At 42.6% G+C, this 27,119-nt stretch overlaps 2 protein-coding genes across 6 annotated transcripts in view; one reads left to right on the top strand and one right to left on the bottom strand.

The window, feature by feature from the left end:
- Positions 1–6,603, top strand: part of LOC134543305 (rootletin) — a 57,823-nt gene extending 51,220 nt beyond the window's left edge. For both annotated transcript variants that reach the window (XM_063388233.1, XM_063388232.1), the window contains exon 30: positions 290–6,603. In XM_063388233.1, coding sequence (XP_063244303.1) covers positions 290–508 — 219 coding nt within the window. In that variant the 3' untranslated portion in view covers positions 509–6,603. The remainder of the gene's footprint in view (positions 1–289) is intronic.
- Positions 6,604–7,480: 877 nt separating this feature from the next.
- On the bottom strand, positions 7,481–26,724 carry LOC134543306 (zinc finger-containing ubiquitin peptidase 1-like). Of its 4 annotated transcripts, none has more exons than XM_063388235.1 (8): positions 26,588–26,724; positions 25,546–25,640; positions 24,666–24,819; positions 21,146–21,269; positions 20,451–20,696; positions 13,130–13,257; positions 12,184–12,404; positions 7,481–7,678 (listed from the first exon to the last, which is right to left on the bottom strand). In XM_063388235.1, exons 2-8 carry the CDS (start codon positions 25,558–25,560, stop codon positions 7,631–7,633), a joined length of 936 nt encoding a protein of 311 aa, XP_063244305.1. In that variant the 5' UTR covers positions 25,561–25,640; positions 26,588–26,724; the 3' UTR covers positions 7,481–7,630. The 4 variants fall into 4 exon arrangements, 3 of the variants coding, with proteins under 3 accessions (XP_063244305.1, XP_063244306.1, XP_063244304.1); XM_063388236.1 differs by having other exon boundaries at positions 25,546–25,636; positions 26,588–26,671; XM_063388234.1 differs by lacking the exons at positions 20,451–20,696; positions 21,146–21,269; positions 24,666–24,819; positions 25,546–25,640; positions 26,588–26,724 and adding an exon at positions 16,730–17,547.
- Between the last annotated feature and the right edge of the window lie 395 nt (positions 26,725–27,119).

Genomic DNA, 27,119 nt, shown 5'->3' with positions numbered 1-27,119 from the left:
ATGTTGAATCACAGGATGTGCTGGGCAGTAAAACGCTGGCCTAAAGACATCGAGCCTTCACTCGCAGTGTCAGACCTGAGCCAGTCCCTAGAGGGGACTAGAGGGGACTAGAGGGACCAGAGGGGACTAGAAGGGACCAGAGTGGACTAGAAGGAACCAGAGGGGACTAGAAGGAACCAGAGGGGACTAGAGGGGACTAGAAGGGACTAGAGGGGACTAGAAGGGACCAGAGAGGGGACTAGAGGGAACTAGAGGGGACCAGACCAGAGGGGGACCGGGTGGTGTGCAGGTGCAGCAACTGCGCGAGCAGCTGAACCAGGAGGTGAAGCGGCGGCAGCTGTACGTGCTGCGCAGCGCGCGCGCGGGCCGCGAGATGCAGCAGCTGCGCCAGACGCTCGGCGACTCGCTGCGCACGGTCGCCCAGGACCCGTCCCTGGACGCGCTGCTGCTGGAGCACGAGGCGCGCAAGCTGGACAGCAGCCTAGCCTCGGCCTCCCACCCCGCCTGAGCGGCCCCCTCCCCGCGGCTCGGACCCCCCTCCCAACACTGCCACCCTCTGCCTTCCTGACCACCCTCACTTTTGTACTCGTTTTATACCTGCCTCAGCACCTCCTCAGACACCAGGGCGTAGGAGGACTATCTGTAGCACGTACCTGCATATCAATGCAATGGTAATATTGTTGTATATTTGACATTCCACCCTTCCTCCCTGAAATAACGTTTCAAGATACGCTCCTGTGATATGGTCAGTTGTTGCTGGTGGAGTAGAGGTCAACAGGTTTTTTTTGCAGGAGGACCTCTAGTTTCACGAGATAGTTCGTGATAGTTTGTGTTGTTTCACGGTCAAACTGAATACTTTTGAAAGCCCTGTTTGCCACTGGCTTATGTCCCATTACGTGCTGTTGGGCTGATGGGGGTGTTTTCTAAATGCGAGAAGGTGAACATGTCACCCCGACGCGGAGGCAGCTTGTGCTGGTGGGGTAGAGGGACGCTCTACTTCTTCGACAAGTGTTGCACAGCAAAGTGCTTAAATGTCATGTACTGTCGTAGTCCTGGCTTCCAGGCCCGGTTGGGGCTGGGGTAGGGATGATCAACGATGGGTACCGGCAAGCCTCGGGAGTGATACGTTCTTGCCAGCATGGCCCCTCGGTCTCCGTCGACAGGCCGTGGTTCACACACGCCGAGGTACTTCATGACGCAGAGCGCTATTAGTGCTTTATGCACACGCTCAACGTCCCAGACACGCAGCGGGACATAACCTCCTCTCGCCGGAGAGGAGCGAAGACTGCGAACAAAGGGGCTGTTGCCCCGGGCCTCGACGCAGGGGTGGCCTCATACATCCTGGCAGGGACATTGGAACAGGGGGGGCAGCAGAGGCGAGTCGTTCCCGTGCTGTTATGCATGGGGGGGCGAGAGTAGCATTTCGCCCCCCTCCTTTTCCCAGAATAAATATTTGGTCCTAGTAGTATTTTTCTGAACCAGATATTTTAATCCATATTTAATACATACTACATCATCAAATTCTTGGAATGGTATATTTAATATTTTGCAATTTCGCATCTAAAATTCCAAATTTTTCCGGGGGAGGACCCCCGGACCCCCCACTCTAGGACTGAGGTAAGTGTGATACATCTTTTCGCCCCCCCACTCATGAAAAAGTTCCGACGTCCCTGCATCCTGGGCTGATGCTGGATGGGGTTCGAAGAGGGCAGTACGACGACAAAAGTACAATATTTACTTTACATTCGTATTAATTCTCGCCCAGTTTCAGTTATCGTAACTCTACCTGTAATATGTATTAAAAAAAAATTTCTCCTAACTTTGTCACATGATAGCTTGATTGGAAGTTGTATTTCACTTTTATGCATGATTAATAAAAGAAAATCTATGAATCATTATTGCTAAAATGTAAAATTGTACCTGAAAAAAAAAAGGGTCTCCTATGTTTGCAACGCTTTAATATACTACAAATTTGTCATTTTTGCCGTCGACTCAACTGCACATGAATGAGCCAAGCAGTGCTTTACGTAGACGTTATTCAGCTACGTACATGCAGCAAGTTTTCCGCATAAAGGTTTCGAATTAGTTTCAAAAGTGTTCAGTTTGGCGTGAACGCATTGTTGGTGGAGTCTCTCGCCGACCACCGCAAGTAGCTCACCTTTGTGACCATGTAGCGAATGGCCCTCATTTGTTCACAAATACTGCAGAATCCCTACAGTAGCTCCAGATCATTTCTTTTATTTTTAATTTTTATACGAACAGCTCAAGAATCAAAAGAAATTAACACAATATGTTAATCTTATTCAATAGGTGTGTTCAACAAGTGCTGTATTGTTTGTATCAACATTTTTGAAATATTTAACACGAGGAAACCCAACTTTGATATTTGTATTTTAATATTTACAAGCAGAAGTAATATGACAGGCTCAAAAATTTTGCAAATGTTTCACATGAAATATTGGGTTTAGCGAGCGAATTGAGGTTGTAGTGTATAATATTGAAGAGGTGTCTATACACGCTTGTCTGTAGTGCAGACAAAGTTTTGTACTAAGAACCTGTGCATTGTGAAATTTATACATACCGTATAATGTGCGCAGCTTCGAAGTTGTCCATTTGTTGATTTGTTCAGTAGCAAACTGTGCGAGTGTATTTATGTGAGCACGCATAGTGGATGTGTGTGTGCGTGTAAGTTAGGAGAGTGCTGATTGGTTTTTGAAACTTTATAAAGATTTTTAAAAGAAGGGTAGGTTTTCAGTTGTACTGTACGATGATGCTAAATGTTTGTGGCACTGCACAGTTAGTATGTGGAGTGTAGCGTAACTGCTGTCGGTTTGTAGTAGTTTTGACACAGTTCAGTAGTAATGGGCGTAATGACAATGAAAATGGTTTTCAAACCAGCTTACAGTGGTTTTCATGGCTTTGGAACTTGGGGAAGTTTTGCGAGTGGGTTTGTTAGTGCATCGAGGAGGGCTTCTGTAGTACGTGAACTGCTGTTGTTTCTGTGTTAACTGCTGATCCAGTCAGAGTGTACACTTGTGCAAGACACTGTAGACAGTGCACCGGTAGGGGTTTGCTCTGGGTGCTCTCACTTCATTCCTCCTCTTGTCGAAGAACTGCAGTCATGCGTACAGGACTCCTCACGCTTCCTCTGGCTTGCCTCGCGTCGTACCCACGTTGACCGTACTCACCCTCACAGTGAAATCACAAATTTAATAAAAATTAATTTTTCATCAATTTACTTAACTGCTGCTATGAGAGGAAAAGGCCACAAGCATTTTTTAAGTTTTATGTCTTAACATTACTTGTATTTAAATTTCAAGCTGACCACTCCTGACTATGTACAATCTTGAATTGAGGTGTATACAATATTCCAACATACTCATGCCATAAAAGATAAGTCAGGTCTTTATCGCTGGATTCAACTTGACAATTTGACAGTAGACATTAATACACATGGCATGAGACATAGTGATCAGCGTGGATTGGCTTGGTTTCGCCCATTCAGTGGAATGGAATTTTCACTACAGTGCGCACTTAATTAACATCGAGGTACATAGTTGTAATAGCTGGGCTCGCTAGTATGATGAGCAAGGTTAGTTAGCAGTCATAGTTTTCGCACCCAACTGTGGCATTGCTGTGCTCCATCACTAGTTTCCTAGGGAGTGCTACAAGTGGTTTTGGAGGCCCGGATGATGCGAGCCTTCTGCGCTCCACCACGCCAGGTGTAACACAGACTCACCACGGCACTGTAGTGTAGTGAAGGGAACGTCTGCGCTCTCGAGGGTTTCCAAGAGTGACCGTGTAGCACCCCCTAGCTGCATGCCGGTGAACTATTGCTATTGAGTGTTGTGCCAGGCTGGTTCTCCGTACAAACGTGCCTTCATACCTGTGAGTAGTGCTCATCACAACCGATCACTTGTTAGTTCAAGTTCAGAGAAATATGTGCCTAGACAAATTATTGTGCGTTTGAAGAAATTTTAAAAAAAAATGTTGTGTGGTGTGAGAATGTGTCAAGGGATATCCTTCAAGTTGAAAAATACTAGTGCATAATAATAAAACCAAACATAGGATCATAGCGATGTATGCACTATATATATATCATGCCAAAAATTTTTGCGAGCATTGTTTTTGGTAATGAAATACTGCGGCATATTGTACATCGTCACCTAATCTATAACTAGATAAGCTCCCATTACCTTGAACTAGACAATTTTTGCGTCAGTGTTATCAGAAAGTGCAATCTCAGGAATTGCTTTTAAGTTTCGGTCTCACATTGAAAGTTAATAATATTATTTTTTATAACATTACATGTACTTTGTTTTAAGTGCTATTTTTGTTAATTATAACATGATACCCGTCTTGCATTTTTTTCTTTTGTTGGAAATATTTTCAACAGATATTACACTTGGTAAATATCTGTTAAAATATTTGTGAAAGGTGTGGTGTCGAATTTACAGAAATAGCAGTTAACTAATAGTAATGATGAGAAAATGAAAAATCAACATGGCGTGAAATAAGTGTTGCATGTGCGCGAGTCTCTGACTAACATGGTTGACTTTTTTTTTGTGTTGCTAAAATCAATTGAATATATTCTAGTCATGCACTTATAAGATTGTGCTAGTGAATTGTGTATGTAATTGGTATGATGAAGAGGGTATGTCACTGAACTTTAGCAAAAATTATAATCTTGCCAGCCACACATACCAGTAATTAACTACTTAGTTGCGTTGACAGTGCACTACAACTTGCGACAATGTGCAGACACAGTTAAAATAGCAGCCATCTTAGAATGCACTGTACATACATTAGAATTGCATATGAAGCAGTAAAGCCAGTCTTAAACTTGCACACAGAATTCTTGCGGTGTTAATTATTAAAACTTGAGGGTGGGTGTTTCTGTAGTCCATTTTTCCAGCCTTCATACAGTCCAATGAAGAGGCAGCGCTCAATTTTACGTCCTTTGTTAAGCTCACTATTGGTTTTCTGACATAAACGTATTCGTAACACACAGTATGACGGTTCTATCAAGCTGTGCATATCTTACATGAAGGAGGTTCTCAAAGGCATCGCAATCATGGTGCATTGCTACCCATGTAATTGCTCTCTCCCGTTAAGCCTTTTGTGCATAACCAACGACTAAGACTATCATTGCTTGTTTTAACTTTTATGATGCTGTAGTTTATGTTTATTGGAATCTCACAGTCAGTCACGCACAGATATTGTTAAAGAAGCTGTACAACTCAAGAAACTCATTTATTGAAACCAACAAGTTTCAGGGAAAATAATTTCCAGATTGTTCTGAACTTGTTTTGTACAATAACTTGCAGTTTATAGTGTGCTGAAAATTAAATTGTCCTATACTTTAAAAAAAAATTAAAGACTACATACAATAAGGTGTACAATAAAGAATTGGTAAAATTTCACATTTAAATTGTATCACTTAAGACAAGATCATATGGTTAATATTAATAAGACTTAAATACATAACGATAAGATCGAAATACATATTAGTAAAATTGAAGTCAATACTAATACACAACCAAATGGCAACTACCGAAATGCCACGATATTCACATCAATATCGTAAATTACATAATTTAGTCTATTAAAACATAGAATTAATTTCATATATTTTTAGTTTAGCTTTTTATTTAAAACTTTAATAACATTTAAAAAAAAGTTTCTATAAACAGTTTTTTAAAGTAAAGTATTGCTTAAAAGCAGACCCTACAGACATAGCAATTTTTACATTATTTTTACTGGTTGCAGAAAATGTCATATTATAACTGACTACACAATATAAAAAAATGATAAATTTAACTGAGAAATTCTTCTCATTGGCACTGTCCGATGATGCTTAAAGGGTGTTAGCTATACTTTATCATGTTTGTTTTACTTGCATCTTGCAAACCCTTTGTGCTACACTTCAACCATTAATTTAAAATCTTCCATATAAAATTTAATAAGACATTGTTGTATTGTGTCTGCTGAAAGGTGTGGGATTGTTCCGAGAATATATTCTTTTGCCATGAATGATGTTTCTCATTCCTAAAGTACATATGTACAGTATTAATAAGGATCTCATGTAGCTCAGACTGTGTTTTCCAGTTAAATGTACAAATTATTTTTTAATCACTTGTATATAAATTTTGTTTTATACTGTTTGTACCATTTTGTAGTATTGTTACTTTTACTGTTGATTTTTTTGTGTGTGCTTTAAATACGCTGTGTACATGTTATCTGTGCGACCCAAGTGAAGCAGCGATGCAAATTGTTGAGCTAATGTAGCCTTATCGCAGCGAGCAGGGGGGCTAGTGCGTTGTCAACACACGTGGCAAGAGTAGTAAATGCTGCTCAGCGACGCAGCATTGTAGGATAGCGGTGTAGCGTCTGGTTACCCACCTCCAAGTAGCTATTCGTCAAAACTGTAGACTGCCGAATGTATTTCACTGCATTGTTTCACATGTAGGGCAGTGGTTTCGCAAGGGCTACCTTCTATATAGTTTGCATCACTGTGTGTCGTGAAGTCAGTAGATGCCACACAGTGGAAGATAAATAAATGTTCCCGTGTTAATGTTTTCATATGTGAATAAAAGAGTGTTGTTAAAACATAGCCTTTTATTGTTGAAATCCACAAAAAAAAAATTAAGATGTCCATGCTCATTTTCCTGGATGAAACCTGCCAATCACAGCAACTCCATCCTGACTGTAAAGTGAATAATATATAGGTTGGGTTGGGTAATACTAATGCATTCTGTGTCAAGATATGTCACTGTGTAGGCAAACTCCCCCACCCCTTTTTATATACACACATGGTGGCTGATTTCAAGCCCAATAATGAGGGTGTGTACAGTTTATATGATGTCAGGTGATTGTAGATATCTGTTCTGGTGATGAATTAATACATTTGAAAGCTGTTGTAATGCACAGGTTGAATTTTGTTGCTATTGTGTTTGCATGAAGTAAAATTCAGTTTCCCACCGTTTTCTTTTTTTCGGCATTGGTCACGCAAACGAGTCACATGATCGTAGGCACAACGGATGTTGGCCACGGGAGTTCAGAGCTGAGCAGTTTTCTTATGTTCATTCTACCAATCACAATTATTCACACAGAACATGTAAATTTTCTATGATAAATAACTTTAAAACTAACCAGCTAGCTGTGTGTCATGTTACCCTAAACAATTGAACATAACATTTCTTTTTGAAACTCAACATTTTAAAAGCTGGACTATTGGGTGCTTGGTTTGGGGGGGGGGGGGGGGGGGGGGGAAAAAAAGTGAAAAACAGCAAATGCAAAAAAATTATATTCTGTTATCAAGAAAAATTATGGATTTTAGTGTGTGGATAGGAAATAAAAAAATTAAAAGCTAATTTGAGGCCTGATTTGGCCGTACACAAATGTGTAGCCACGCTTAGTATTACCTTATTTAGTTTTACATTATTTGCAGATGAAAATCGAGGTTTCAAATTTCTCCAAATGAAAATGTTCAGAATTTTTTTAATTGAAATAGTCCACAAACCAGTCCATTATATTGAATATGTAAGTGAGATGTTTAATAAATAATGTCGATGGAGAGGGGCGGAGTTGCTTGTGGACCAGGGATGCTGCACGGCTCGGCAGGCGAGCCTCAGTAGAGGCCGTAATGCCCTCCCGGAGCCAGCACGCCTCTGCTTCGCTGCGACAGACACCAACCAGCCGGCTGTCGTGATTCCTCAGTGACGTAACTCCACTTGCCAAGCCTTTCCGTAATTTTTATTTCACTTTATATTGACTTTATTTGATTTGTAATTCTTTCCAGGAAGAGACTCAATCGGCGAGCCATAAATTTTGGTGATTTTAGTCTGAAGTTGGCACATGAGTTGTGATGACGACGTTTAGTGTGGAAATACCTATGTCCAATTCCTCGCAATGAATGAAATAAACTCAACTCTATCTGCAATATAAAATGCTTTTTTTTTTAACCATCACAGGATAGTTGGCAAACAGAACGGCCAAGAAAGTAAGGATTTGTTATATATTTTCTAAAACCAGGGTGCCAACACAGAAAAAACTGTGAATGTTATGTACCTCTGATATATCGAACACCACGTTAGCCAGCAGAAAATGCACCATTCTTTAAAAGTTATACACAGGATATAAATACATTGTTCTTATAAGGGAAATGTTGGGAATTTTTATTATATGATAAACTTAAAATACAGGTAAAATTTTTTTAAGATTAAAATGAAAACTAAACCTAATTTTTTAAAGCTATTTTTAACATTTTCAATTATGAGGTGGCCCGGTGCTCACGCTCGCCATGACACCGCTCACGGCCAGCACCTGGTAGTACGAATGCCTGAAGTCGTCCAGCCACAGTCCTGGTAGCGAGGGAGCTCACCTGGTGCTCACGCTCGCCCATGACACCGCTCACGGCCAGCTCCCGTAGTAGTACGGCTGCCTGAAGTCGTCCAGCCACAGTCCTGGTAGCGAGGGAGCTCACCTGGTGCTCACGCTCGCCCATGACACCGCTCACGGCCAGCACCTGGTAGTACGGCTGCCTGAAGTCGTCCAGCCACAGTCCTGGTAGCGAGGGAGCTCACCTGGTGCTCACGCTCGCCCATGACACCGCTCACGGCCAGCACCTGGTAGTACGGCTGCCTGAAGTCGTCCAGCCACAGTCCTGGTAGCGAGGGAGCTCAACTGGTGCTCACGCTCGCCCATGTCACCGCTCAGGGCCAGCACCTGGTAGTACGGCTGCCTGAAGTCGTCCAGCCACAGTCCTGGTAGCGAGGGAGCTCACCTGGTGCTCACGCTCGCCCATGACACCGCTCACGGCCAGCACCTGGTAGTACGGCTGCCTGAAGTCGTCCAGCCACAGTCCTGGTAGCGAGGGAGCTCACCTGGTGCTCACGCTCGCCCATGACACCGCTCACGGCCAGCACCTGGTAGTACGGCTGCCTGAAGTCGTCCAGCCATAGTCCTGGTAGCGAGGGAGCTCACCTGGTGCTCACGCTCGCCCATGACACCGCTCACGGCCAGCACCTGGTAGTACGGCTGCCTGAAGTCGTCCAGCCACAGTCCTGGTAGCGAGGGAGCTCACCTGGTGCTCACGCTCACCCATGACACCGCTCAGGGCCAGCACCTGGTAGTACGGCTGCCTGAAGTCGTCCAGCCACAGTCCTGGTAGCGAGGGAGCTCACCTTGTGCTCACGCTCGCCCATGACACCGCTCACGGCCAGCACCTGGTAGTACGGCTGCCTGAAGTCGTCCAGCCACAGTCCTGGTAGCGAGGGAGCTCACCTGGTGCTCACGCTCGCCCATGACACCGCTCACGGCCAGCACCTGGTAGTACGGCTGCCTGAAGTCGTCCAGCCACAGTCCTGGTAGCGAGGGAGCTCAACTGGTGCTCACGCTCGCCCATGTCACCGCTCAGGGCCAGCACCTGGTAGTACGGCTGCCTGAAGTCGTCCAGCCACAGTCCTGGTAGCGAGGGAGCTCACCTGGTGCTCACGCTCGCCCATGACACCGCTCACGGCCAGCACCTGGTAGTACGGCTGCCTGAAGTCGTCCAGCCACAGTCCTGGTAGCGAGGGAGCTCAACTGGTGCTCACGCTCGCCCATGTCACCGCTCAGGGCCAGCACCTGGTAGTACGGCTGCCTGAAGTCGTCCAGCCACAGTCCTGGTAGCGAGGGAGCTCAACTGGTGCTCACGCTCGCCCATGTCACCGCTCAGGGCCAGCACCTGGTAGTACGGCTGCCTGAAGTCGTCCAGCCACAGTCCTGGTAGCGAGGGAGCTCAACTGGTGCTCACGCTCGCCCATGTCACCGCTCAGGGCCAGCACCTGGTAGTACGGCTGCCTGAAGTCGTCCAGCCACAGTCCTGGTAGCGAGGGAGCTCAACTGGTGCTCACGCTCGCCCATGTCACCGCTCAGGGCCAGCACCTGGTAGTACGGCTGCCTGAAGTCGTCCAGCCACAGTCCTGGTAGCGAGGGAGCTCACCTGGTGCTCACGCTCGCCCATGACACCGCTCACGGCCAGCACCTGGTAGTACGGCTGCCTGAAGTCGTCCAGCCACAATTTCTGGTAGCGAGGGAGCTCACCTGGTACTCACGCTCGCCCATGACACCGCTCATGGACAGCACCTGGTAGTACGGCTGCCTGAAGTCGTCCAGCCACAGTCCTGGTAGCGAGGGAGCTCACCTGGTGCTCACGCACGCCCATGACACCTCTCACGGCCAGCACCTGGTAGTACGGCTGCCTGAAGTCGTCCAGTCAGTCCTGGTAGCGAGGGAGCTCACCTGGTGCTCACGCTTGCCCATGACACCGCTCACGGCCAGCACCTGGTAGTACGGCTGCCTGAAGTCGTCCAGCCACAGTCCTGGTAGCGAGGGAGCTCACCTGGTGCTCACGCTCGCCCATGTCACCGCTCAGGGCCAGCACCTGGTAGTACGGCTGCCTGAAGTCGTCCAGCCACAGTCCTGGTAGCGAGGGAGCTCAACTGGTGCTCACGCTCACCCATGACACCGCTCACGGCCAGCACCTGGTAGTACGGCTGCCTGAAGTCGTCCAGCCACAGTCCTGGTAGCGAGGGAGCTCACCTGGTGCTCACGCTCGCCCATGTCACCGCTCAGGGCCAGCACCTGGTAGTACGGCTGCCTGAAGTCGTCCAGCCACAGTCCTGGTAGCGAGGGAGCTCACCTGGTGCTCACGCTCACCCATGACACCGCTCAGGGCCAGCACCTGGTAGTACGGCTGCCTGAAGTCGTCCAGCCACAGTCCTGGTAGCGAGGGAGCTCACCTGGTGCTCACGCTCGCCCATCACACCGCTCACGGCCAGCACCTGGTAGTACGGCTGCCTGAAGTCGTCCAGCCACAGTCCTGGTAGCGAGGGAGCTCAACTGGTGCTCACGCTCACCCATGACACCGCTCACGGCCAGCACCTGGTAGTACGGCTGCCTGAAGTCGTCCAGCCACAGTCCTGGTAGCGAGGGAGCTCACCTGGTGCTCACGCTCACCCATGTCACCGCTCAGGGCCAGCACCTGGTAGTACGGCTGCCTGAAGTCGTCCAGCCACAGTCCTGGTAGCGAGGGAGCTCAACTGGTGCTCACGCTCACCCATGACACCGCTCACGGCCAGCACCTGGTAGTACGGCTGCCTGAAGTCGTCCAGCCACAGTCATGGTAGCGAGGGAGCTCAACTGGTGCTCACGCTCGCCCATGTCACCGCTCAGGGCCAGCACCTGGTAGTACGGCTGCCTGAAGTCGTCCAGCCACAGTCCTGGTAGCGAGGGAGCTCAACTGGTGCTCACGCTCACCCATGACACCGCTCACGGCTAGCACCTGGTAGTACGGCTGCCTGAAGTCGTCCAGCCACAGTCCTGGTAGCGAGGGAGCTCAACTGGTGCTCACGCTCGCCCATGTCACCGCTCAGGGCCAGCACCTGGTAGTACGGCTGCCTGAAGTCGTCCAGCCACAGTCCTGGTAGCGAGGGAGCTCAACTGGTGCTCACGCTCGCCCATGTCACCGCTCAGGGCCAGCACCTGGTAGTACGGCTGCCTGAAGTCGTCCAGCCACAGTCCTGGTAGCGAGGGAGCTCACCTGGTATTCACGCTCGCCCATGTCACCGCTCAGGGCCAGCACCTGGTAGTACGGCTGCCTGAAGTCGTCCAGCCACAGTCCTGGTAGCGAGGGAGCTCACCTGGTGCTCACGCTCGCCCATGTCACCGCTCAGGGCCAGCACCTGGTAGTACGGCTGCCTGAAGTCGTCCAGCCACAGTCCTGGTAGCGAGGGAGCTCACCTGGTGCTCACGCTCGCCCATGTCACCGCTCAGGGCCAGCACCTGGTAGTACGGCTGCCTGAAGTCGTCCAGCCACAGTCCTGGTAGCGAGGGAGCTCACCTGGTGCTCACGCTCGCCCATGTCACCGCTCAGGGCCAGCACCTGGTAGTACGGCTGCCTGAAGTCGTCCAGCCACAGTCCTGGTAGCGAGGGAGCTCACCTGGTGCTCACGCTCGCCCATGTCACCGCTCAGGGCCAGCACCTGGTAGTACGGCTGCCTGAAGTCGTCCAGCCACAGTCCTGGTAGCGAGGGAGCTCACCTGGTGCTCACGCTCGCCCATGACACCGCTCACGGCCAGCTCCTGGTAGTACGGCTGCCTGAAGTCGTCCAGCGACAGTCTGGTAGCGAGGAAGCTCACCTGGTGCTCACGCTCGCCCATGACACCGCTCACGGCCAGCACCTGGTAGTACGGCTGCCTGAAGTCGTCCAGAGACAGGCGAAGGAGCTCCATGGCTTCGCCTGCTGTGTCCGGGTCGTACAGCTGGCTCATCTGGTGCGGCCGGTGGATGGGGTCCAGCACCAGCAGGTTGAGCCTCTCCCCGTAAAGTACCTCCACGCCCACGATCGTGCGGCTGTGACCTACGCGCACGGCTGTGTTTGCACCCTCTCTGCTTATGCAAGCACTGTTTTATAACCTTGTCATCACACAAGTTCTCCACTAAAAATTTTTTTTTAGAAACATGAACTTGTAACTAATAAGCAAGTAAAATTTCAATACCTCTACACATTTTATTTGAATGATTTTTCTGCCTATAACTTAATATACATAATAAATTACAAGTATTTTTATGTAAAACATTACAATGTATTATCTCAAACAATTAAGACACACTTTTTGGAAAATAAAATAAAAACCTATAATTTGAAGAACTTTTTTTTTATAAAATTATTAGGTTCAATATTAAGAGTGACATAATATCCTGCTTGCTGATAACTGTCAATGTTATTTATAGACCAGGTAATTTGCAATGTTACTAATAGACCACTTAGTTTGGTGACTGTGGTGACTGTCATACCTATGCAAAATTAGTGCACAAGTTTACAATTCGAAGGCTTGCTTTATGATTTTGTACGCACAACATTTTTGGTTTTCTGGAGAAAGAGGTGAGATGGAGAAATAATACTGTTATGAGCCAGAATGAAAAACATGGTTATCGTGACGCTGTAGTAGTCAATGTTCAGATAAACTCCAAGGAGATGTTTGCAGCTTCCATCTGGCCAGTCTGTATTACAACACACGTTCTGAGCAGGCAACAGGCCTCATCTCGGGATCTTGAGGACGGCGGGCGCACAGGCAGGAGTACCTTGGTGCTGCAGGTAGAGCGGGTGAGCGAGTCCCTCGGCACGCCCAAAGTAGTCCAGCACCCAGTCGAACATGGTGTAGTGTCGGCGCGGCCCCGTGCCGGCGATCATGAAGTCCTGCTTCTTGGTCCTGCGACAGCCGATCACACCCTGCCTCCTCACCTCGCCGCAGCACCGCGCGCCTGCGTCGCTTTGTACTGTGGCTGCCTGTACATTACACCTCTGCAAATACTGTTTTTTAAATGTAAAATTTAATTTTGAATAGAATACTGTAAAATTCTCTTACGGGACCTGCCTAGTCAGGGGTTTATCTGTGCTAGTCAGGCGGAATGATAAGTGCGGCTCTCGCTTCTAGTGTAGTATCTTCTCTGAACTAATGCGCAGTCCTCTTGTAATGCATAGGACAACTACGAAATCTGAGCAATAACCATTACATTATATGGTGGCGACATGAAGACAAAAGTGCAATGTAAGGCCCTTAGATGCTTTCAAGACTCTTTACTGGGTGTTTCAAGTCTGCAATTAATTCTGAAAACACACACATTAGCAGTTTTTTTCTCTCTTAAAAATGCAGTTAAAAAAACGAAATACAGAAACAGAACTACTTATCCACCCTCAGCTCATTTTTAAATTCTTTTCGTATATCTTGATATCTTGATCAGTTTTCATGGTTTTTTTCTGAAGCTCTGCAAAGAGTTTGTGCCGAGGTAGGCAGGCCCTTTAAGATAATCCCACTCAAAAATATGTCCTGCACAATAAGTTTAAAAATGGTGCACCTGACCTATTCAGTTTTAATATACCTACTATATAGGTAAATTTCCCTTTCAATAAATTTTATGAAAAACTTGAGAAACTTCTTCACAGGAATTAACTACGTCAAATTTTACTACTGTATTTGATATACTTTTTTTAATGTACAGTAACAGCCAATCTAACATCCTACCAACTATTGAAATGGCACTTAAAATCCACAATAAATAAGAAAAATAAGTGATCCAATTATTTACTTACGTCTGCAATTTAAAACATTATAGAAGTGCAGTTTCATACAAATAATGACCAAACCTTTTTCTGTAACATTTTGTAAAAGTTGATTTATGAGAAATAAACTAGGCTAACATGGGACTGCTGTCATTCAGGTTTTTTTCTCTAGGAATGCACCAGAATTTGCTATGCAGTTTGTAACACTGCAAGAACAAATGGCAAGACAAGTTACTGGGCTTAACTTTCATTATTCATAGTTCTTTTAGCTGAATAATTATAAAATGCTTCAGGATTGCATTTTGCTAACACAAAAAAAATATCAGTTGGGTAAGCATTATGACAGTTTATTGCAAATCTACATAGAAGGCCTACATTAAGAAGAAAACTCCTAAGCTTACAGCAATTTAACTTTTTTTATAATAGTGCACCATCCTTCCACATCTGTTGCATCCAGGACGATACGAGATGAAGCACAATCGGCTGAGAGCCTTGCCACCACCCACCACCTACGGCTAGCTCAAATTAGGTGATGAGTGGAACATACAAGGTTGCAGGTCACGAAGAAAGAAGAAACTTATACACAAATGTTCGATGTATTACCTGGTTTTAATTATTCATGGAAAAATCACACCATATTCCGTACAACAGAGCACACAAAAAAAAATTAACTTAACTGTACAGTTTGAGTAATATTTTACCGAATGCAACAAAAAAAATCAACAGGTAATTATATATATATATTTTTTAATTGATCCTGACCTTAATTTTCTTAAAACGGAGATAGGTACTCTCGCTCAAAAATAATAAAAAAATAAATTTAAACAATTTTACCGTGCATGTTGTTTGAATTCCCAATTTGTAAAAAAATATTGAGCAATATGAAAACACATTCCATTTCTGCTGATAATACTTTATAAACAAGTCCCGCTTTTTCTGGATACAAAATAGAGAAGATCAACAACAGTCATTCGTTGACAGTAGACAATCGGTTTTAGAGATGAACACACTTTTAAGCAACTACAGTGTAACCGTACACTTTTGCGTTTGTAAACGTGTTTACTTAAACATGTTCACCTGAAGTAGTTCAGGGTCCCGTGTAACCGCGCCCTAAGATTCCTCAAACACCAACCAGTGCGGTGAAAAAAACCTTATAAAGCATATTGTTTTCTAAAGTTTTATTTCAATAAATTGAATAATATTTAAAAAAATTACTTTGAAAGAAAGTTGAAACTTTAAACAATACTGAGAACAACTTGCATATGAAATGTTATTACCGTAGTCTTTTCAATTTAGTTTACTTAGGTTCGTCAAACACTGACCAGTGTAGTGAAAAAAGTTATAAAGTATATTGTTTTCTAAAAATTAAACAATATTTACATCACTTTAAAAGAAAGTTTAAACTTTAAACCATACTGAGAATGACTTGCATAATTATGTAATGTTATTTGCACCAATTAACACAGACTTTACACCCTAACAAAAAACAAATTATTTACAAAAAACTTTAAACCTATTTTGTCACTTATAAGCACAAAATAAATCAAAAACAATTGTAAAATTAATGAAATATAAAAATAAAAATTTCAAGTATTATACCTATATATAATAATAGTTATACATGTAAATGCCACCCACTAAACATGTGGCTTCAATCATAAGCAAAATATTATTCAACTATGTGCACCAAAATGAAGCTTACTGGTTATCCTAAACAAATGGATAGTTATAATTTGCGATATTTCGTCCTTCAAATAATACACATAATACTGAATAAGATTAATTCACTGTAAATGCTTAACAAAGTGAATAAATAATATGAGAAATACTAACATACCACTGAACATATTACAATTATTTAACTGTAAAGTTAAGTTTGACACTTCAAATGAAATATAAATAAGTTGTTGTGCAGTAATGATATTGCAATGTCTTGAATTTCTGTTTCATTTGGTTTCACAATTCCAGCGCGATGACTCACTTTTCTTTGTTTTGTAGAAAGCAGTCCTCTCTGTGGCACTATATTTCGTTTGAGTTCTCTTCCCGGAACGGCCTACTGACTGTTTGAAAGGCATCCATTCTGCGAACGAACTGCAGCTAAAGTTGCTTTAATGGCTGCAGTGTACCGTCTGATTACCTCAACCTCGCTTTGAGTGGAGATGCCTTTAATTATCTCGTGCATCTCTTCTTCAAGTTTGACTTGTTCATCACTTATATTAAAGAAAGTACTACATTCTGTTTTGATGAGTTCAGCAACTATATCTTCCTTTTCAGTAAATTCTAGTTCATTTTCTAAATGAATACATAAATTGCCATCGCTAGTGGAAGCACTGGCTTGAACATTTTTGGATGCAGTTGTTTTGTGTTTTTTTTTCTGTTGATGGCCTATATCATTTTGATGACCTACATGTGTTGAAATGTAACTAATTTTACACATTCCACCTTCAGATTCTATTACTCGTATGCTTGCAGGACATGTCCCATTGATTTTATTACTGCCCTGAGTTTTAAGGTGCCTCTGGCCTGTACTTTGACACGTGTAATAGCCTGAACGATGGCATACAAAATAATGCCTAGTAGAATTGTCAGCACACCGTATTGTACCACGTTCTTTCACATACCTGGAAAATGTTTCCTTTTCAACATTTTGCTTCCATTTCACAAAATCTTCGAAAGAGGAAAACTCGAGATCTTGGGACTTGACGCCAGCACTGTGTTCCGACTCCAGATGATTCAGAAATGACGTTTTCGTATTAAGTCTGAACTCACATAACGAGCACTTGAAACTGTTTTTGGAAACAATTTCCGTACTGTGAAATTTCCGTTCATGGTATCTTAAATTTCGAAAAAGATTATATTGCCTATTGCAACTTTTGCACTTGAATTCCAAATTTTTTTTTTTCCGGTTAGAAGCTACGTCATCAATTTTACCGGGATTTTTCGTCAGTTCGTGTGGCTGAAGATTTGTGTGATATTTCCGTTCATGGAAGCTTAGATTTCGGAAATGACTAAACTTTTTATCGCAACTGTTGCACTTAAATTTACAATTTTTTTTCTTGTTCTCTAAAAAAGATAAGTCAACTTTCCCGGGATGTTTCGTCCGCACGTGTTGGCGAAGATTTTTCTTATAATCATACCCTTGTCCACATTCTTCACATAAACATTGCTTACAGTTACTCATAGCTTAACACTCACTGTAACAACTGAAAACAAACAAAGGTACATCATTTGGGTACATGATGAAACATTTAGTAAAAAGCACGCACACTAAACAGTCTGCGTGGCTTTTTTATACTGGAGAGAAAAAACGCGCGCGTAAAAGTAATAAACAAACAACCAGGGGGTAGGCCAGAGATAAGTAAATGGACCAGATGGAACATAACCGATACTTCTTGAAGCTGGCATTCACTAAGCAATATGGCGCCTATGTAGCTGAGAAATTGTTTACAAGAACAGCGGTTTAAAAAAAAAAAACACACACGTGTTGTTATACCTCTAAAATCATTAAAATAATGATTTTGGACGGTTAATTAGGTTAGTATAGTTACATTAAAAAAAATTGGGAGATTGTGTGTGAATGGTTTGTTACATTCCTAAACAACTATTAAATGATGACAGTATTTTTAATGTAGCTATACTAACCTAACCAACCGGCCGCAGTGTTTTAAAGTATTTATAATGTAGTCAATTGACCTTTTTAAATATAAGTTGTCCAAAACATGCATACACGCAGCCGTTTTTAATTAATGAATACATAATCACCTATTGGCTCACGTTCACATGACAACATTCTCCAATTACAAGAAAAAAAACATTTGATACTCGCAAACAAGAAATGTCTAGCTAGCTAGCTACCTACCTACAGCTACAAGAATACAGAAACGTCGTGATTTAAGCATCGTAATAATATTAATAAAAACAAGCTGCAAATCAAGTATAATTTGTTGTTACACTAAATTCAAAAACCGTTAGCATAATTGGAAAGTATGCCGGATAACACTTACCTAACTACACAGAATAGCAATAAATAAAACAATGAATCCAACCAACAGTTATTATCATTTGATGCGTAACACTGCTTTTTCAATACTTACCGTCTGATTACATTTGGTCCAATGGAATTGTGACATTGTCTTGACGCCGACCGCCGGTGCTCCCTCTGGTTCGCACAGGCCGTTATGTCACAACACTTACTCTTAAGTGCATCGAACACGCCCGAGCGTGATGTCCGCCAAATGTATAAAAGTGCGCCGCAACGAACACCAAAAGGACGACAGCATCCAACCAGGTGTGGCAATGCGCCGAATTAAATATGCAATTATTCTTTTAAATCAAAAACAACTAAATAATAACAATTAAAAGATAACTAGTCCAAAGGAAATTATATCTAATTGTTTTATAATCATATATTGTGTAACATGTCTTTTAAGCCCAAAACTGGCCGGATCTGTTTTCCCGCGCTCCACGTGTTTAGGCGCGAGGCCGCAGGGCGGTCTCGAGTTGAGTTACCGTCAGGAGCTCACAGGGGTCGGACGCTCCGCGAACGCAGAGCCATCAACTTTCGCGCTACAACCAAGTCTCAGCAATAGTGTAAGTTCTTAAAATCCTTTTTAACCAGCTCTGCGCCGACCCCACTCAGTCGCACGATATTTCGTGCGACTCATTAACTAATTAATTTTATCCCAACAGGGAGCTTTGCATTTTTTACGTAATTTCATGTCCGGAGATTAAGGACAGCGTAATTGAGTTACGCAGTTTCGGCTTCAAAGCCAATTAATTGTTATCGTCGAAGACTCTTAGCAACGTGTGTCGAATTCTTACTCGTTAACTTAACCCTTTTAACTTTCATCGTCTGTAAATGTGTAACTTGTAACGTGCAATCTAACCGAGTAATTTCTGATTAATAAGTGACTGTAACGTGTATGTTTCCAACGTATCGGGTTACGAACTTTTCGGGACCTCAATATTTTGCCACAGGTTAGATCGCAAATAACTTTGGAACGTCCGTTTGTATGTGCTGTTTTCCATGTTAACGTAACTGCCTGTAGAAGCTCTTGCAGCACAGGAGATCTGTGACTATCCGCCACACCTTTCACATTTATAATTGCCCACTGTATAAGTCCGTGTACACCACTTTGCAACCTATCCTGGTCGCGCGTACCGTTTACGCAGAGAGATACGCGTGTCGCAGCGGTCAGACAACAGACGCGGCCAGTACCTGGACCAATAAGTGTATCGGTTCTGAATAAAGTGCAGTGTCGTGTCAATTCATTTACCAGTTATTTATAAGGCGTCCTGGGTGGCCTGAACAGCCCGGGTAGGTTTCGAACCGCGACGCGCTCCTGCCTGCAGCCACGAGGCCGAACCCCCGTTAAAAATCCCTGAGATCATTTACAACATTAATAATTCCTTAAAAAACTAAGACAGGCAGCGGGAGTGGCGTCAGTCTATTGCATCTTAAATATCATATAGATAGCAACTAATAGAGCCGATAAAAATAGTATATTTCACTAAAATAATCAAACACGATTTACCTATGAAAGATTATCTTCTTATGCTTTTCCTTCAGTAACTGGCTCTCAGTTTTCCTAGAACTTCTGTTCACACAACCATACGCAACACACGATGCCATAATATATTAATATATCATGCTTTATAGATTGTCACACTGGTTAAAAATCACACATTCTACTTCTAAAACAACCAAATGTTTGAGAAATTACAACAGATTCACCTACAACACTCAAAAACCAAATTAACGATACATAAATTAACAAACTTTCAACTACTCGCAATGTAATCAAACGGCGAAATCAACAATGTTATTCACTAAGCAATATGGCGGACTTTCCCCCTCACCTTTCCCCTCATGACTTCAAACCCCTCACCTAAACAATGAGTTTATGTTCCATCTGGTCCATTTACTTATCTCTGGGGTAGGCGCTCCCGATCGGCCAACTTCTGAAAGGCTCGGCATTTGCAGCCAGTTGCAGACGAAATGCTTACTTCTGTTCCCACCTCGTTGGTTCCCACGACGCAGCGATTTTGTCTCTTTCTCACACTCCTGTGACCGTGACTCGCACGCCTAGCGTGTGAAACAAAGCCTCGGTCGTGGAAAAACGAAGGAAAATTAAGTCAGCACGCCTTCCCACACAAAGAAGACCGCAAAAAAAAAATAAACTTATGAATTTTAAAAATAAACAATAAACCCGGAGAAATACGTTCACAATAACTTCGAAAAAGAAACCACTTTACATTATTTGAAAACCTAACCTGAAATTTTACAACAAAAGAAAATTTATAACCAATGACTGTTACTGGATTGCATGAGGAGCCACTGACCGCACGTAGATGGAGCCCAGCATGCTGGCGATCTCGTCGGGGCCGATCCAGGCGCAGGTGTTGACGACGCGGCCCCCCAGCGCGTGGCGCCCCTCCGGGTCGAAGCCCAGCTCCCATGCCGTCTCCACCAGGCGCTGCAGGTGCGTCACCGAGGGCATGTGGCCGTACGACACCTGCCAGTAGCCGGCCAGCTGCCGCGCCAGCCGCTCGTCCCAGCACATGGACGACAGCAGCATCTGGCAGTTCCTGCCACAAGTGCGCGCCGCGTCGCCTCCACATCGCACCGCCGTGCTCAGACACACACACGCCGGGCTCATGAACTACACGACACGCGCAACCAAAACTGAGCCTCGACTCCGAATTTGGACTCGTTTGTGAACTAAGACACAAGCGTACAGCACAAGAGTTGACCGAATTTCAAAATATGTTTTGATATTCAATTTTCCCTTCAGAGATTTGCTGAGTCTCAACTCCGAATTTGGACTCGTATATGAACGAAGACACAAGCGTGCAGCACAAGAGTTGACCGAATTTCAAAATATGTTGTGGTATGCAATTTTTCCGTAAGAGACTTGCCGTAGCTCAGATTATATTCAACATTAGTTGCGATAAGGCATAAGTGCTTTGTACAAGCGAATGTTGTACGTACTGCAAGACTTTGCGACATTGCCAAGGGAACGCCGAACTGAGCGCACCTGTAGCCGCACCCCCAGCCTCGGTCGCCGAAGTCCGTGGCGAAGTGGTCCACGGACGAGCTGAGGAAGTGGTATGCCACACCGGGGTCGGCCTGGCTCGCGGTGGCTATCAGCTGCATCACAGCTGCGCCACACCGCAGTCTGCATCACACGCCTGCGCACCTTTGTGCGACAATGCAAGGCTCCGGCACGCCCCGCACCATCCCACAGGAGTCGCCCTGCTACGTTTACGCAAATACGAGGTGTGACCAAATAATACGGCGAATACGTTTATTACAAATAAAGTAATAAACTTACATCAAATTTGAACTAATCGCCTTCAAAATATTCTCCTTGGCTAACAATGCACTTATCCCGAAGTTGATTTACTGATTGGAAGCATTTCTAGAAAGTTTCTATCGGAAGGGCCTTCAGCTGTTCCGTCGTGGCCCTCTCAATCTCGAGAATGGTGTCGAAACGTTTTCCTTTTAGCATGATTTTTATTTTTGGGAAGAGCCAGAATTCCCATGGTGCTAAATCCAGAGAGCAAATCGCAGATGTGAACAGAAAGAAATCTTTTGTTCAGCCAAAAACTAGCAGATCAGAAGCAAGGTGTGGCACAACACATTGTCGTGATGAGGAAGAAGCCATTGACCCATTTTTCTGGTCTCTCTACCTGTACATTGTTTCACAAACGCTGCAGTATGCCCTTGTAATATTTTGAGTTTACAGTTGTTCCCCCTGGAACAAACACTGATCACACTATGCCTTCACTATCGAAAAAAAACAAAAAAACAAGGAGCATTACCTTGACGTTCGACTTTGACTGACGTGCCTTCTTAGGATGAGGAGAGCTACTCATATTCCATTGGGAACTTCTGAATTATCGTCTCAGGATAATAGCCATACACCCAACTTTCATCTCCAGTCATAATTTTGGCCATGAAGTCCGGATCTGCATCAAGATGATCTTTCAATTCTGTGCAAACTGACACACAATATTTATTCTGCTCTTTCAGTCAAAAGTTTGGGAAAAAATAAATTTGGACTCACTTGTCTAATTTACAAATTATCTGTTAAAATGGTTTGCAGTTTCATAAGCTGATTTTGCACTTTTTTGCAACTTAAAACAAAACTTAATGTTAACATGTTGTTCGAAATTCATGATGCGCGACAGACATGGAAAAACACAACCTCACTCTTCTGGCTCCAGAAGCAGACTGACGAGTGACAACTTGTTCAGACCTGACACTGACTATCTCAATGGATCAAGCTATCGGGCTTATGTAGCATCAGCAGTTTCTGCTTTAACAATTCATTCACAGTATTTTTTGATCACCCCTCACATGTTTGCACTGCTACTGTTAACTAGTTTACCCTACTTTTTGGGCCTCATCTATAAGTTTACTTTCCCATATTGTTTTCACCAATTATATTCGTTCAAATCTAAAACGCCACTGATTATAAGACACATGCAGTGAAACCTCATTATAAAGTACCTCACTATAAATGAGTTCTCACTTTAAAGTATATATTTTCAAGTCCCAGCAAGATTTTTTTACTTTAAGTAACAGTTCAATATAAAGTACCTACTAAAAGTGGTTTTTTTCCAGGTACATTGTAATAAGATTTCATTGTACATTAAATTTTTCTAAAAGGTAACATTTACCTGCAAATATATACTTGAATTTAACTTACACATTTTATTTGTAAATGTGAATGTTAACTATGGTGAATTTATGCTTACAGTGGTTTACTAACATCATAGAGCTACCCAGCAGATAGTGTGTACAGGTTGTAATGGCCAATCTTTCATTTATTTAGTGGCTCTAAATAAATAGGATGAGGTTATTTGCCATGTAAAGTACTCTGTGTCTTTCTGAAATAAAAAGGAGCATCTCTCAATCAGCAGTGCACCTGTGGTTGTCAGTATATAATCATAATTCATAATGTAACAACTGGATTTCTGCCCTTGTTTTATGTACCACTTCCTGAATTATTAGCTCGATTTATACTTGGACAAATTGTGATGAGTTTGCCTGCAACTGTAAGTAGTCATCACAGCTGTAACCTGAACCAAGAACTTGATAAAAAAAAATTGTCTTAAAATCGAATAGAGGCTGTGAATGAAAGACATCATAAATTGTAAGGCACATACTTTTTTTTTCTGAGCTCCAGAAGTCACAAAAAAAAGTGCGTCTTAGAAACTAGTGGATTCAATAATAAGTTAATCTTTGACAATTTATTACATTAAGTCGACAATTTTCCACCAGCAATACGCACATTATTATTTATGCTCAGACCACTCTCAACTGAAGCACAAACAGCTACAAGATGACTGATTTAGGTCATACACATGTTTCTGGCCTGGCTTATACCTAGAACTTCATTCATGTACGTACAGTGCACTCATGTAAGGTAACCAAATGAACCGTAATGGTGTTACATGTACTGTAGCATTTTAGCTTGCCAAGTGCATTCTTTCAGTTAAGGTGGCATTAAAATATCAAACTTTATGTCCTAATATGTTATAAGTTGGAGTGGGAGTAAAACAGTGTATGTAAATGTGTTCAATTTTATGTAGTTTTTGCAAAGATTACTGTCAGCAGTACATTCCAAAATCTGAGAGTAGGGAACACACTAAAGATTCGATTTGTTACCATAATTACTTGCAGATATTAAAATAAGAGATTCTCATACAACCTAGCAGTATTATTGTTTCAGGTATCATTACAGTTTTCTTAATTTAGCAATAAACCATTATTTTCAAGTTTTTGACATGACGTCTAATAAATCGATGAACGCCGGCTTAACGCACGAAAAAGTGTCCCGTTACGCACATTGTTCTATTACGCTGTGTCTCCTTACGCTCATTGTTCCATTACGCTGTGTCCCGTTACACTCATTGTTCCGTTACGCTGAGTTCCGTTAAGCTGAGTTTTGTTACACTGTCGGCAAGTGTGGTAATAATAGGTTATGTTAAAATTGACAAAAAAATTATGGTGATTCATATAATTCATGATAGATATTTGATTACAGTTTATTTATATGAAAACTTGTTCATAATTATATTTAAACTTTATAGCTAAATGTCAGTTTTTAAAATTAATTAAAGTCATCCACACTTCTGTTTCGACGACTGTTTATAAAGTGAAGTGAAAAGTTAATGTGGTTTTCATTGCTTATTACAACAACAATTTCGGCAATAAAGGTTAATTGTTCTTGCATTTTAAAAATCTGATTACTAGTATAATTTCAAGTGTTTCTTTTATTATTAGAATAAAAATGATTCAATTTTATTCATAAAAGTATGCAATCATTTCATCAATGTTTTGTTATGACGTCACGTTAAAATATCGTCCGTAAACCGACTTTACAGACAACCAATTTTTTTATGCATTATTTTTAGCTTAGAGAAACTAAACATTCCAGAGCTATATCAACACATATCGGCATGAGTCATCGCTCGAGCATTACTGTTGGAACGCGGAACAGCTGAACTCTCGCTGCGGAATGACTCCACGCGCACTGACCTACTAACCCGGGGTGCGAGTGGAGCCGTCGTCCACGCCCAGGTTCTCCGCGGCCCTCAGCGTCAGCAGCCGGCGGTAGTAGTCCAGCACGGTGAGCTCGCCCTCCCGCAGCGCCTGCCCCATGTTGGCGAGCGTCTGCCGGCGGAAGTCACCCTGCCGCCCCTGCAACAGCGTGCCCGAGTCTGAACCAGCAGCCCCAGGGCCCACCGCGTCTCCCAGGGCCTTCGCTGGCCCACCTAACCTGCAGTATCATCAATTTGGTAATCAAGAAATATTTTTTCAAATTTTTAATATACTACCCATGATGATAAATTCTTGGTCTTCTTTCCAATCAATTAATTTTTACGTGATAAAGTCTTATAAATCGATGAACGCCGGCTGCACTCACAAAAAATTGTCACGTTCCGCCTGAGCCGAGCGTGCAAGAACCGATCCAAACACCGCGGAAGAAAAATTTCTATAATATCAAAAAGGTTAAGGCGGGCTTTTTAACTAATTGTTCGTGATTATATTCAAACAAATTATTTAAATTAAATTTGCAAAAACTTTAAATAATATTTGAAAATTAAAAAGTATGCAATTTTACATCAACGTTTTCCTATGACGTTATCACGTAAAATTATCGTCCGTAAACCGACTTTACAGACAATCCCCCTTTTTTTAAATTTAATTTGTTTCGTTCCAGCTATCAGACTATATTGTAATACCACAGCAAAATATGAAAATTTGGGGTTATAAAAAAAAATTATTTGGCAATTGAAGAGTCGAAATGTTGGTTACAGTGTTGTGGGAGCCTCTATTTCAGGCGGTGCCACACGGACGTGTCTGCCTGTTTCTGGCGAACTGGTGCAGGCGTTGCAGTCTCCAGAAAGGAGCGCGTCCACGCACCTGAAGGCTCGTCATGTTCGGCTCCGGCTGTGTCGCACTCTCGAGTCCCTACTGGTCCACGGCAAGTTGAGTTTTGTCCGGTGGAAGGCGCCTGCCTGCGAACAATCAAAAGTTTTGCTTGATTAAGATTTTCTTATATGAAAGCTCATTAATACAAGCAACTGAAAAAACTTAATTTCATATGTTACCCAGGGCAGTCCAGAAAAACTAAGAAAACTTTTCAAACCCTGCAATTTAAAAGAAAAAATCTGCAGAATTATAAAACAACAGCAATTTAGCTACACAAGGTTACAAAAATATAATTTTGGAAATATTATTTCAGTCCTTAGTGGACCACATCAGTGTATTTACGCCATACTACAGCCCTCATACACAGAAATGGCAGGAATTGCGTGTCCTAGTACAGTCTGTACTTCATGCCAGTTTACACATGTGTCAGTATGTCTTTCATGCAAACTTGACATGTGTGTTTCATGTTTTTATTAACATTAACACACGTGTATTTAAGGCTTGTCTTAACAAAAGCAAACGACTGACTTAAGAACAAAGCATTAAAACAATTGAATAAAAATAAACAAAATACAAAATGTTCAGTTTATATTTTTTCAAGCACAGTCATCACTTAAAAATTCTATGTGTAAACATTGAAGTACTTAAAGTATACTACTATTCCCTGAGATTTTATTGTGACGAACAATTTTTTTTTAATTCCAAAAATTCTATTATAAAGAACATTCACTCGTAAAAAAATTATAAAATAGTTATATATACTGGATGCTCTCCTTCAAAAGATTCTGGCAGTGGCCCAGTGTAGCTTGAGGAAGTACAAGCTTGTACTTGTTGAACTACGTCTCAATGCTTTCAGAGTCAAAGAGCAAGCAAACATCCATTTCAACACAATGGAAATGTATAACTCACTGATGATGCTTTTAAGTAGACCATTTCTCACATTAAGAAATAAAAAAACCACTGAATCACATGAAAGCAATTTAAAAAAAAATACAACTTACTTTTTAATGCTCTTTATACTTAAGTTACTTACAGCAAGTTCAGGAAAAAAATTTAGTTTCATGTATCTCAGCAGGCTTCCATCCTTGAACCCTGTAAGAGAATAGACACATAATTTAGAGAGCAAAGATTATTGGGTAATGGTCAGACCGTCAACATAAACACATAGCCAATGTTTGAAACAAAGTTTTCAGGAGTTCCACATTAAGATAAAATACTGTTATTTTATCAACCAAACTTTGGTGGTAAAAAAAAAAATAAGTTTAATTTTCAAACCTCTTAGCAGAGTTGAAACATAAACTTCAATGAAACAAATGCAAGTGACAAGAAACAACTTCAATGGGCAAAACCTGTGAAAAGGAGGGAAGGGCATAACAGACCTGAACTTGAATGATTTTACAAATATTTTCAGCAGTTGGTGAAAAAACTAATAATTTTTTTTTTACTAACATGCTTAGCCATGATAAAAACTCATGAACAAAGTATATATACTTAGTCACATTCAAACTTTTAATCTTTTGTTGAGTGAACTGGAAATGCAGTGTGTGCTGAAACACAGTGTGTCA

Source organism: Bacillus rossius (genome assembly GCF_032445375.1).
Source record: "Bacillus rossius redtenbacheri isolate Brsri chromosome 9 unlocalized genomic scaffold, Brsri_v3 Brsri_v3_scf9_2, whole genome shotgun sequence".
Classification (NCBI taxonomy): domain Eukaryota; kingdom Metazoa; phylum Arthropoda; class Insecta; order Phasmatodea; family Bacillidae; genus Bacillus; species Bacillus rossius.
Note: the sequence above shows the minus strand (reverse complement) of the source record. Positions and strands in the feature narration are given on the sequence as shown.